Source organism: Eumetopias jubatus, unplaced genomic scaffold, assembly GCF_037043125.1.
Source record: "Eumetopias jubatus isolate StellerSeaLion01/CBP00866 unplaced genomic scaffold, mEumJub1_p1.0 scaffold_5, whole genome shotgun sequence".
Lineage (NCBI taxonomy): Eukaryota > Metazoa > Chordata > Mammalia > Carnivora > Otariidae > Eumetopias > Eumetopias jubatus.
In genome coordinates, this window is record NW_028274811.1 from 121,273,395 (window position 1) to 121,287,284 (window position 13,890).

General features: G+C 39.2%; 1 protein-coding gene across 2 annotated transcripts in view; it reads left to right on the forward strand.

The window, feature by feature from the left end:
- OXCT1 (3-oxoacid CoA-transferase 1) overlaps positions 1 to 13,582 on the forward strand; it is a 128,174-nt gene extending 114,592 nt beyond the window's left edge. Inside the window, exons 15-17 of one of the 2 annotated variants that reach the window (XM_028097962.2) lie at positions 52 to 132; positions 6,316 to 6,417; positions 11,221 to 13,582. In XM_028097962.2, the coding sequence (XP_027953763.1) occupies positions 52 to 132; positions 6,316 to 6,417; positions 11,221 to 11,262 (225 nt within the window). In that variant the 3' untranslated portion in view covers positions 11,263 to 13,582. Of the gene's footprint in view, positions 1 to 51; positions 133 to 6,315; positions 6,517 to 11,220 lie in introns of those variants that run through there. The other variant, XM_088023515.1, reaches the window with a different exon arrangement.
- Positions 13,583 to 13,890: the final 308 nt, after the last annotated feature.

A 13,890-nucleotide genomic window follows, 5' to 3' on the forward strand; every position in this document is an offset into this window, starting at 1 on the left:
AACAAGAATTGGTCCCTAACTACTCTTTTTGATGTTCCTTCTTTAAAACAGGGAAATGTACATAAAATCATGGAGAAATGTACATTGCCACTGACTGGAAAGCAATGTGTTAACCGCATCATTACTGAAAAGGTACGGTGCCTGTTTTTATTCCCTCTAATGCCTATCACCCCTTTTTTTATTTATAAGCATTTTTAGAATTTTTTTTGTTACCCTCTAAAACTGTTGTGTTGGTAGTTATAAGATCAGTTTAGTCCGTGGGTAGACTGAATAGGAAAATTCATCAATTTAATGTTTCTAAATGTAGAATTCTTAACGTGCAACTCTCTGAAAATACGCATATACAGACTTGAACTGCTGTCCTTGGTAACTTTGACAGTGTGTATAATCAAAGAAAAGTTTTATTCATCCTTTTACTTGGACTGTTAAGATGTCTAAGATAGATGATATATATAAAGTTAAGAATATTCCTACCTTTCTTCTTTGCTTTCCCAAATCACAAGTGCAAATTACTGGATTTCATTTTGGGAAAGTCAGCCAAAATTGGGTTTTAATCCTTTGGGTTCAGATTGCAGGAAAAGTCCCATAGTGAGCCAAGCAATTTATTCTATGGTTCTTGCATGCTTTCAGCTCTCTTTTATAAAGTGGACTTCAGAACACACCAGCCACTTTCATGCTTCTCTAGATTTTTTCTTAGATGGAAAATGTTGGTTAATGGTACAACTGGAAACTGCTTAGATCTGAGAGCAGCCTCAATGACAGTTGTCTATAGTCATTTTTCTGACCCAGATTTGAACCTAGAATGTTAGAATGACGTAAGTCTCAGAAGTGAGCTAGGAGGGTGTCGTTTTGATTCAATATCTTGGTGAAAGCAAAAAACAAAATTACCTGTATCAGGGTTGGTTTGTTTGGATGCTCTTCCTTTTGCTGAGAGCTGTAGGGATGGCATCCTGCTATTAACCTGGTTTGCTGCCCCTCACTGAGTGTGGTAAGCACCCTAAAGCAGCCCTGTGAGGGGGAGGTTCATAATACCTTACAAAGCCACATTTTAAACAGCATTCTGTTCTAAATGGTGCCTTCCCCTAGGACCGTTTATGCAGAATTCCATTAAGATGACTTGTAGAGAATAGAGGTTGGATAAAAGGGCAGAATATTTTATTTCACCATTTATTCCCTGAGTCTTACCACTTCTTGAACCCCTCCAAAACTGTGGTGACAGGGCTTATTGAAAAGAATCCATTACTTTGAAAATAAAGACAAAGTGGTCCTCGATCCTGTTTTCTTTAAGAAAGTGGTAGACCTTGGAAGGATAATTCCAGCAGCATTTCCCCCTTGATCTTTGTCTTCTAAGTAAGCCCTCTCCCTGGGCCATGCACACTCTGTCCTTGCTCTTACCAGCTCAGTGCTCTTACCTGCAAGACCTTCCACGTGACTCTGCCTCCCCAAATCCTCTCCATCCTTTAAGCCTAATGCAGTTTCCATTTTTGTAATCTCAGCACTCATGGCTTCATCCTTCAAAGGATGCACCATTCCTTTTGGCACCTCTTATCTTACACCTACATTTCCTTATGATAGAACATATTATTTAACTTTACTGCCATTTTTAAAAACTTGTATATCCTTTCTTCCCGTCCACATTATTGTTTTATACATTTATTCATTTAATAAGCATTTTGTCTGAACTAGAGTATTATTCCCAATAGTGTGTTACAGAAAAGAGGAGAACAGTCCCTGCCCCAAGGGAGCACATTCAGGAGGGCTAGACACCCAGGCTCCAGCAGGACCCACAGTTAGAGTAATACATGTGATAAAGACCATGATAGTGATACATGCTGGATGGTGAGTTAGGAACGTAGAGAGAGGCTGCCTAACAGCCTGGGGAGATGTCAGGAAAGCTTCTAATGGTATCAAATACAAACCTTTCTTTCTTTTTGTTTTTAAGATTTATTTATTTATTTTTAGAGAGCAGGTGGGGAGGGAGGGGCAGAGGGAGAGGGAGAAAGAAACTTCAGCAGGCTCTACACTGAATGCAGAGCCTGATGCAGGGCTCGATCTCACGACCCTGAGATCTCAACCTGAGCCGAAACCAAGAGTCGGATGCTTAATTGACTACACCACCCAAGCATTCCAAATATAAACTTTTTGTGTTTTGCAAGGCATTTCACAGATTCTACCTTTTCTCCTCCAGTCTCTGTTTCTCTTTCCACCTTTATATTCTCCCCACTTCAGCTGCATTGAAATGCTGTGAATTATGTTGTCTTCCGCACCCCCCCCCCGTGTTCTTCTGGGACTTTGCACATCCTGTTTCTCTCCCTGGAATACTCTTCCCACCATTTTCATCTGGCTAATACCCACTCATTTTTTTTATGTCTCAGCTCTATGTTTCCTTCTCAGGCAAATCTTCCCTACCTCTCCACAAGTCTTCTGGGTGCTTCTCTGAATCCTAGTATATACCCTAACTCAACACTGACCACTGTATTGAAATAACCTCTGAACTCTGCCTGTCTCACTCATTACTGTTTATCCAGGACTCTGCATGGTATTTGCCCATACACAGTGAATGCTTGTTGAATAAATGTACTGCACTTCTCTTGATGAGAAAGTTGATAGATGAGTGATGAGTCTTGAAAGGTAAGTAGGGGTGTACAAGTGAGAATAAGACCAAAGAGGCCCTTCTACGCAAAGGAAAGAAAATAGGCAGAGTCATGGTGGAATTATAAAATAAGCTGCCTACCCAAGGACCTGCCAGTGGAACAGTTTAGAGTGAGGGCAGGACCAGACTCCAAAGACTACAGTTGGAAAGACAGTGAAGGGCTAAGTCATAAAGGAATGTGGGGGTGCCTGGGTGGCTCTGTCAGTTGAACCTCCAACTCTTGATTTCTGTTCAGGTCATGATCTCAGGGCTGTGAGATGGAGCCCCCGGTAGGGCTCCTCCCTGAGTGTGGAGCCTGCTTTGAGATACTCTTCCCTCTCTCTCTGTCCATCCCCCCACCCCTACTCGTCTGTGCATGTGCACACACACACTTGCTTTCTCTCTTAAAAATGAATGAATGAATGACTGTGAATGCCTTGTTAAGAAATTTGGGTTTTATCTGGAAGGTAGTTGGGAGCCCTTCAATGATTTTAGATTGATTAGATTTGCATTTTAAAAAAACAACGTAGCTTTTATGCAGAGTCGGGGGAGAAGAGATGAGACAGTCCAGTTAGAAGACTCCTGCGGTGATGTAGGCCAGAAATATCAGGTCCACGGGACAGAAGGACGGATTTGAGAGGCCCAGATGGACTCAACCTAGCTAGATGACGCAGTGGATATGACTGCTAAAGCAGAGGTGCTTCCTCAGAGTTCCTAATGAAGCCTAGACTGTAGGAGGAGACGGGAAGGAGCAGTGGGAGGTAGGAAAAGAATGGGTTCAGTTTGGACACACTCAGTTTGATATTCCTGAATATGGTAACATCCTGAACATCCGGTCAGAGATTTTTTTTTTAAGATTTTATTTATTTGAGAGACAGAGAGTGCATGAACGGGAGTGGGGGTGGGGTGCAGAGGGAGAAGCAGATTCCCTGCCGAGCGGGGAACCTGATGCGATGACTACGCTGGGCTGGATCCCAGGACCCTGAGATCAGGATCTGAGCAGAAGGCAGACGCTTAACCAACTGAGCCACCCAGGCGCCCCTCCAGTCAGAGATTTCTGATAAACAATTAGAGATGTGGATCTGGAGCTCAGAGGGAAGTCAGGATTGGACTAAACTTGTGGAAGTCATTAGCATATGGGGGTAATTGGAGCCTTTACTGGAGATGACAGCAAAAAATGGGCAAAGTGAAAGGCAGCTGTGGAACCTCAGGGAAGGGAATGTTGCATGTTTACCCCTGTGCTCTAGATATAGTAGGTACTCAATACATCTCTTTTGAAAGAGTGAATGAGAATGCAGTGCCATTAAGGGCAATGAATGTGTTCAGCCCTGCCATGGCAGATACGGGACTAGAATTCCATTTTCAACTTCTAAGGAAAATTCCATTGGTTTGCCATTTGAAAGAGGCTTTGGGGATGTTTTGACCCTGATTTCCTAGTTTCGTGCTGCTAGAATGAGATTGCGAAAGATGCTTTCCTTGCCAGCAGCTGGGTATGATTAACTGCTTTGTCTGTAATGTAGTCTCCCGTTTTTATCAAGGTTTTGTTTATACTGCTAAATGAAAATCTTCCTAAATATTTCAAAAGTAAATTTCCTTCATTTTAATAATAGATGCTTGGCTTTCTAGTATATGACCTTGAGAGCTAATTAGGGTTTGATAAAGGTGTTAAAAGTTTTTAAAAGCAGTAAGTCAGTTTGCCATAGATCTTCTCACCCTGATCACTGAAGCCTTATATTCATGGTATCACAGTTATCTTCTCCTCAGATCCCTTCCCTGCCTATTAATAACACAATCTGGAGTTTTTTATTTGTTCCATTTTGATAAATTTATAGTTCCATTTTTGCAGGGGAAAGAAAATCAGTATGAATAATGCTTGACACATTTTCTGCAAAGCAAAAGTATCCACTTAAAAACATCTTTAAGTTGTCATTTTGGAATTAAATAATCTAATGCAGCATACAGACATTCCTAAATGACCATTTTCTTTCCTCTCAAAACACATATTTCTGCTGAAAAAAGTTTTTTTTAGGAATATTTTTTGTGCAAACAAAAAGGAAGTTTGCCAGAACATTTCCTCCACCAGGTTATCTGTGAATTTATCAGAGAATGCAGGTATCACTGGTCCTCTTAATGTTTTGCTCATGGGGAAAAAAAATCAGTTAACTGGAAACAAGCATTTCGGGTCTTTGAGTTCACACACAGGTGACAATAAGTTAAGCTATTAAAGGGAAAGAACTTGGAGGTATGGTGCCCCTGCTGTGTCTTAGGCATGATGCCAGGTGCTCAGAGTATGTTTATTTTATTTGTCCTGTATAACAATCTTGGGAAGTGGGGTTTTTTGATATCCACGTATACATGCAAAGACAGGTTCACCAAAGACCGCTTAGCTAGCATGTTGCAGAGCTGGCATTCCAGTTCAGCTTGAGAGCCAGGATTCTTTTCCTTTACATGTGGCTGTTCTTCATATTAGCCTTCTAAGCCGGAGTGTATTTAAAATGGCAGTTTAAGGTTTGATTTCCAAGCTAGCTGAAAATCAAGATCAGCCTGCGAATAATAGTTGAATGCAAGGTAAATCTGGAGGACGGGAGGGATATAGGAAACGTAAGTCTGGGTAAAAGGAAACTAGCTGTGGAAGCTGAGAGTGGGAAAAGTGTCGTTGCTCTGGAGGACAACTTGTAGACCCAGCGAGTGACAGAGGGAAGCAGTTTGGGGCTCTTATGGTTAGAGTGTCCTATCCATAGACAGCCTAATCTGCCATGAGCCAAGTGAGCCTCCTGACGCTGAAGCTTCCCGGCAGAGCCCCAGTGACCATCTCAGAAGAATGTTTTCCTGAGTGGGAGGTTATATTAAATGACTTTGTCGGTCCCTTCCACTCAGGTTGTCATATTGCCAGTTGTAACAGCAGGTGTCCTAAATCAGATACAACATGTTGAGGTCACACTATACCATTTGGCACTACCATCACCTGGTGTTACCAACCAGTGTTGTAAAGGAATGTTTAGAGTGGGAGGTTAGCCTTCTCATGCTTGTCCCAAGCACAAGCATCTTCATTTGAGTGCGTATCAGAGGGAGATTCTCATGCTATCCTCTCGCACCTGTGTGTCTTCACAGGACTTAGAGGGAAAGTTTTAATGCTTACCTGGGGGTCTTTCAGGATCAGGACTACGATCCCTTTATAGTTACTTGTAGGCACTTCTGAATGCCTGCCTTCTTTTATTTCTTGTAATTTTTTACCCAGCAGCGTTGATCCGCTTTCCCTACCGTCCTTGTGCATTCACCTTCCAAATTTCTCCTCCCTCCCTACTTTTCTGCATTCCTTTCTCTCTTCAAATCATCATTATTCATCTAATTGAAATTTTGACCCAGAAGTGTTAGACCTAACTAAAGGAAAGTAGTTTAAAAAAAAACAACTGGTTACAAAGGTGGCAAGTGCCATCAGTAGTCAACACTCATTTATTTTCTGGCATCAACAGTGCTCCATAGCTAATTGCCGATTAGGGAGCTGGCATTTATTCTCACCAAAAGGTAATCGTTAGAGTTGACATTTTCTCATTGCTGATTTTCGGAGTCTTTTGTCCTGGGTCTTGTCTCTCCTTTAAGAACTTGAGAGGTTATTTCTGTTTCATGTTATAAAATAATTACCGTGATAGAAATTGTCATTGTTGTTTTCTTGATTCTGACAGGCTGTATTTGATGTGGACAACAAGAAAGGACTGACTCTGATTGAACTCTGGGAAGGCCTGACCGTGGATGACATAAAAAAGAGCACTGGGTGTGATTTTGCAGTAAGTGTTTCTGTGAACAAATCCAGCCACTTGTCCTATATCATGAGCTTGATTAATGGGTGTTTACAGGACATGAACCATTAATTTGTGATCATTTTTGGAGTTGACCTTTACAGAGAACAGGAGTGAAAAGGGAGGGTGCCTTCAGATGAGAGCAGGTGGGAGCAGGAGCAGGCTCTGACTCACGGCCAGCTTTTGGCTCAGGAGTCAGAAGCAGGAGGGGGAGGAACCCCCAGAAGTGGCTGGAAGCAGAAGGTGGAGCTTGAACTCTAAGCTACTTTCTGTAAAGTCCCTAGCAGTCCTTTGTTCTTGGTTACCTGTCAGCTGTGGCTAGACTAAATTGACTCAAAAATGTGAGCCACACACGGAGAAATGATACTGCCTTGTTTTAAACCCAGCTATGATTTATGGCTTTCTCTTTGATTAACTTTGATGCCTGGTAATTCCATCCATGGAACATATTAGAATGATGAGCTCTGACACTGAGTTAGTCACAAAATAGGTGTATCCTGCATTTAAAGAAAAACCCGGTGCATAAAAACTGAGACTTATAAAGGACATAAACATCAGGGGAGTATACATTTAAGAAACCCACAAATCTCTTTTTTAAAAGAAGGAGAATAGTACTGTAATATAAATAATCATCCTTTAATGTTAAGTGCTTGTTAATGAATCACCGATCACCTACCTAATGGGAGTTGAGAGGATGGCTCAGTCCATTGGAAATTAATCAAAAGTAAAGGGGAGGGGCGCCTGGGTGGCTCAGTTGTTGGGCATCTGCCTTCGGCTCGGGTCATGATCCCAGAGTCCTGGGATCGAGCCCCGCATCAGGCTCCCTGTTCGGCGGGAAGCCTGCTTCTCCCTCTCCCATTCCCCCTGCTTGTGTTCCTTCTCTCGCTGTGTTTCTCTTTGTCAAATAAAAAAAAAAAAAAAAAATCTAAATAAAAAAAAGTAAAGGGGAAATGTCTCTGAAGAACTGAAGGAAAAGAATGTGCCTCTCACCTTTTTAAGAAGGGATCTAGTTAAAATGAAATATATTTATAATGGGAAGAAATTTGAAGCTACCCATCCTAGAGAAAGCAATTTAACAAAACTTATTCAATAAGTCATGCATATATTTCATAGACTTCTTTCTTAGGTACTACCTCTTGGCTGGTACCTATTGGTGCATAACAAATTCCTGTAAAAACAATTTTGCTGCATAATTCATTATCCACATAGAACTGTTTCTGGTACTATATGAGGGTCTTTGTCTATTAACCTTTTTTGGATTTCCCTTTGGAAAAAAGAAGCCTGTCAGCAGTACCTCGCACAAAAAGCACATCTTTAATTAGCTTTTCAATAACCTTTAACTATTTAGTATATTTGCTTTTATCAATTCTAGTGATAAAAGCAAACAATTCTTCTTGTGTATCAGCTCTTCTTTGTATTTTTACCCTATGTGGATAAGTTAACCTCTTTATCAGGTAACAATTTTGAGATCCACATCATGTTCAGTTCTTTGCTACAAAAGAGAATATGCAAAGAAAGGACCCTTATCAATTTTTTTTTCTTTCATGTAGGTAAGTCAGGATGAAAAAGGTGGAGTTTTACTGTTTTTGCCCTTTTTTTTTAAGTGCTAGTTTCCATGTCTCAGTGCACTGAAAAATACCTCTTTGGTTTTTGTTTTATTACCATATCACTCCTCCTTCTCTTTTGACATTAACATGTGATCGATCTTGTTTCCTCCAAATTAGGGTGTTGAGATAAAATATTAATTTGTATGTTAATGTTGTCCAAAAATGAAAAGGTGTGGTAGCAACTGAACCATCTCAACAAAAGAACTCACTTTTGAGGATCTGGTGATCAATGGCATCCCTTTAGACCCTGACAAATGAAATCACATATAGCAGATTATTTTTCTGTAATTCTAGGGACTGGAATGCTCTAATTAATAACATGTTCTGTTTAATAGCTGGGTTATCAATAAAATACATTTAGTCATAAAAGCACATTGAGGATAACATTTCTTGATCGTTCAGAAGGTATTTCATGTCATACTCTAGAAGCTATTCCATGTGGTTATTACTGCATAGGTAGCATTTTACTCTATATGTGACTTCATGTAAGTTAGTCAAAATTTCTTCTTGAGAAAAGGCCCACTCAGTCTTCACTGTACATCTGGAAATACGCATTCTAGAAGGGAATAGTCAGACAGCCAGGTTGTTGCATAATAAGAAAGGGTAAAAACATAGGTCAGAATAATTTTGAAAATGTGTTGGCTAACATTTTCTCATATGAAAGCTCTGACCAGCTAATGAAAATGTCAGATTTCTGTATATCACTCCATGTGTTACTGCCAGTTACTTGATGGGCCGAGGTAGAAAGAAAAGGAGAAATCCCACCACTTAAATTGCATTATCTCCAAAGTCTCTTTTTCCACTGAGTAGTTAATTCAAACAGTTATATTCATTTCTTTCTTTTCTGATGCATGCTTATGTTACATAAAGTAGTTTTTTCTTTACCATATATGTCTGTGGGCCCTTTTTGAAACAGAATATTTCCTTCTGTTTTTATTTTTTAATTAAAATTTTTTTAAAATTTGAGTCCCTATTTGAACATCATGTGGTAAAATAAACTTCCAGAGGTCATTAGTCATCCGTGACTATTTATTAAACATCCAGTTGTGTCCCATATTGAGTTATGAAATGTGAATAAAATAGAACAAATTGGTATAGTTCCTACTCCCAAGGGCCTTGGTCTTATTCTCCAGGCAGGAATACACCTAAACCACCAGTGGCAAAAATTAAATAAGAATACTGCTTTTTTATATGTTTGCAGTGAAATCTGAAAGAAGCCAACTGTAGATATTCTTTGCTAAGTTGAATAAATGTATACTCAATATCTATTATGAACTGGCATTATACCAGAATTAAACAGTATACAGTTGGGATTTCAGTGGACTGGGAAAACAAATAGTTGGCTTATCTTCTACACTTAAATCATATAATCTTATATCACCCTGTAGATCACCTTGGCAGGATAATCTGCTTCAGCTTGCATGGGCTTAAGATGTTGATGAGACTGTGAGAGAATAGGATGAAAAATAGTAGTTTAGTAGATGTTTTTCATTACAAAAATAGGCCAGGTCAATCTGCATAAAGCTTTTTCTTTTTTCATAGAAGTCAGAGTCCATATTGAAGATATAAATGATAGTTAGAGCCCCAAACAGGGTCGATATGCCAAGGAAAATGATCATATGTTTAGTTTATAAAATTAAGGTGTCCAGTTTCCTTTTAAAGGAAATGCTACAAATCCTCTATTGAATGTGATCTTTCCCCACCCCCCAACAAAGTTTTATTTCATTAAATTATTTCTACAGATGCTCTGTTGTTTAAAAAAAGAAAATGGATTGTTTGTGAGACACACTTTCTAAATACACAGAGCCCATATGTCTTTTATTCTTTTCAGTAGAGTTGAAGATCTATGCACATGTGGGCTGTGATTTTTTCTATTTATTATATGTCTATTATTTTGTCTATTATATCTGCTCTTGGAACTGGCAAGTCTGAATGAGCTGTCATTTATTTTAAGCTATATACGAAGCCATACTTATCCTTTTTATTCTGATCATGTCATTCTTTTAGTAGAAAAATGGAAAAGGGGGCATTAACTCTTCACATTATGAAGAGTTAATACAGAAACAATTTAAAAATGAACTAAAAATATTTAACCTCATCAAAGCCAAATAATTGCCTACTCCTTCTATTTTTAATACTGTCTTAACCTGTATTAAAACCTTTTTTCTAGTTCTTTGAAGCTTATTTAATCTTTGATTCATTCATTTGTTCATTAATTTAACAAAATATGAACTGTTTATTCTGGAAGGGAAAATGAGAGCTAGGCCCACTTCCATCGGTTCATTCTTGAGGGGCTCAAAAAGTCATCTAGATTTCAGTATGCCCTACTGTGCTTTCTGTGGGCACTGTTACTTACTAGGACTCAATGCATATTTGCCAGATTGAATGAAGACATCTGGACCTGGCATTACACTCTGAAAGATCAGTCAAAATTAAGCCAAACCACTTAAATTTTGGTTAGGTTTCTTCTTCTGCCAGCTCTACCGTTAAAGGTAGAGCTGTCCTCATTTTTCTCTGCTTCACGACTTCTAGGGAATGCATGTCCTAGGGAATTCTGTACATTGAACATAATTATGGTCAATTTTTAATATTTTTAATGCTCTTACCTCCTTTTTTAAGATGACTTGGAATCTTTTTACTGCCTTTAGATCATTTCCATTTCTCATTATGAAATTTCAGATAAAATTTGTCGTTGATCATACTTACCTGCGTTAATATGTATCCAGTTAATCCAAAGACTACATTGTCTCTTAACAAAAGTGTGAATTGACTAGACTTATTTTGACCATTATGAGACTTGAGCCTTACTCTGTTTTGAGTAGTCTCAGAGGCATCAGTCTCAGAGCTCAGTGATCGATTCAGTAGAGAGCTTGGTTATCTGAACCCTCTATTGTCTCTGTCTGCTCTTCCTCCACCCCCTCTCTGTTGCAAGTCTTAATGATCCTTAATTTAGGAGCTATCATGTGCAAGAAGGTTGAGAATTACTAAATACACAAAATGTAAACAGAAAAGAGTTTTCTGTCTTGTTGGTTTAGAATGGAAAATAATGAGGAAACTAGGTGAGGTCCATGGTAAGCCTGTTTGGTACCAACATCATTCAAGTCTGGAGATGTTTATACCATTAGTTTTGTTTGTTTGTTTTTTTTACAATTTGGTCATTTTTTTCCTCTCTTTCTTTTACCAGGTTTCACCAAAACTCATGCCAATGCGACAGATCACAACTTGAAATGTGGAATAGACATTTGTCCTAGGCTGTGTGTTTTTCATTTTAATCACATAGTTCATTGAAAGGATATCAGTAATCATAATTGTGTATCTCATGAGCAGTTTTTGACTAGTTTTCTTCAAGCATTTTACACTGCATGCAGCCATATAGACTTTGTTCTCTCAAGTGTGCTATGACATTTTAGTGAAAGACAAAAAAAATATAAATGATTATCTTTGTTTTATAAGTGCTGAGAAGGCTTATCTTTACAGTTGGTGCTCACATTGGATTTATCTTTATCATTTGTGATAGGTACACTAAATTGTACCAAGATGGGCCCTTAGGAAGACTTTCATTGAAGAATGAGGGAGAAAAATAACTCCACCCAGAGTATGCCCAAGGCAGCATTGTACTAGTCCTGAATGATACATGAATTTTGAGTAGGAGAAATGCTGTCTTAATGATTATGTTTTTCTTTTGGCCTCCCCTGACTTTTCTTTTGGAGCCTCTGATTTTGTGATTGTATCTTGTTTCCCTAAAACACCCCTTCTCCTCCCACACTTTCTATAACTAAATAGGTGCTCAATAAGGCAAACAGGAACATCTCCGTATGGGAGAATTAAGTGGTTCGTGGGAGAGACCAAGGAGTGTAGGGTTTATTGGTGCTGACGTCCCACAAAGAAGTTGCCTTTATAAACCAACCATCTGTGCTTTGCCAAAGACTAAGGTTTATTCTGAGAAGGGGGTTGTAAACCTAATTGATCTAGTCAGTTTTCTCATTTTAAAATAATGCAGTATTTCTGTGTATCCAGAGGGGTCCCTAAGAGGCTTTCTCTATGTTATTGAGGCCCAGTGGGCTACTTGCACAAGACCTCCTCTTACGCCACAAGGGGCTGTGGGATAATTTATCATGAATCCAGTCACAATGACAACAGAATTTAAATTCTTTCTTTTCAGGCTTTGTTATTTCTGTTCAGAAAAGTTTTTAAATATTGAATGCCCTTTACTACAGAACACTGTTCTTTCTTCTGCCCAGGCTACTTCCTTGAATAAAGTACTTTTAATTCAGCTTTATCCAAATAGAGGAAAAACTGATGAGCAAGTCCAGATTTGAAGAGCAGTGAACTTTTATTATTAGAAAATAAACATGATGGGGGCACCTGGGTGGCTCAGTCGTTAAGGTTCTGCCTTCAGCTCAGGTCATGATCCCAGGGTCCTGGGATCGAGCCCCACATTGGGCTCCCTGCTCAGCGGGAAGCCTGCTTCTCCCTCTCACACTCCCCCTGCTTGTGTTCCCTCTCTCGCTGTGTCTCTCTCTGACAAATAAATAAAATCTTTAAGAAGAAAAAAGAAAGAAACATGATGGAGTAGTTTTTGTAAGGAACTTGTCTTCAGAGGTGTCCTCCTCACCACCCAGTTGCCCCAGGGGATATACTAAGCATCCTGGGTATCAAATGGGAGAAAAGTCCAGACACCCTAAAGACAGGTCAGACAGCTGTCCTCCAGATAGAGGTAGACACATATACAGCGCAATATATCATTGCTCTGGCACCAGATATAGGAATTTATGCATATTTTTAGGTGACAGTTATCATTTAAACTCACTTTCTCTTCAGGTACAACTACGATTGTGTCATGTATGGTATTAGAGGGAGGAGAGAGGCTTTTTTGGTATCACACTCTCTATCTAAAATAGTCTTAACTGGTTGGCTGCAGGATTGAAAGCACATTTTCCCAGTACTGATAAAAAGGACTCTTCTGGGGCACCTGGGTAGCTCAGTTGTTAAGCGGCTGCCTTCGGCTCAGGTCATGATCCCAGGATCCTGGGATCGAGCCCCGCATCGGGCTCCCTGCTGAGCGGGAAGCCTGCTTCTCCCTCTCCCACTCCCCCTGCTTGTGTTCCCTCTCTTGCTGTGTGTCTCTCTGTCAAATAAAATCTTAAAAAAAAAAAAAAAAATGGACTCTTATGGAATTTGTGAGGTCCAGAGAATAATACATATCTGTTAGAATTATATTTTGGAAAAATGTATGTTATTGATGGTTGCTATATTTGCAGACTTAGTTACTTATCATTCCAGTCCATTACTTTAGGATAATGTGATTCTAAGAATGTTCCCAACTTTGAGTGGCAAAACCTAAGTAGATGACTTTATATTCTTGATTAAAGAGTGCCATGGATATTAAACACATTAAGAAATAGTGTAAATAATTTAAACTGTTACAGATCGCTGTGATTGTCCTTTTTCTTGTTTGAGAATGATGTGACCAGTCATGGGAATAATATACTAGAGATTGGTGGAAAGACCAACAATAAATAGTTCACATACTTTACTGCTTCTAATCAAGTTGTTGCTTTTCTTTTTATCTTACCAAAGAACAGATACCGTTTTTCATGAAGGAACAAATGTTTACCTAAGTGAATTCTGATTTTACTCCTTGTCAAGCCAATCATTTATCTATAAAAATGGACTACCCCAGACTTCATGTGTTAATATGTATTTTTTTGCTTTTATCTTACATTCTTTTAGGATATACATACATTAAGTGCTTCCCGATGGTGTGTAGAGTTTGCTTGCATTTTGAAGTGGCTCTGGTATAGTCTGCCCAGCATCTGTATTGTTCCTCTGGTAACAGACTCATCCCCTGGCC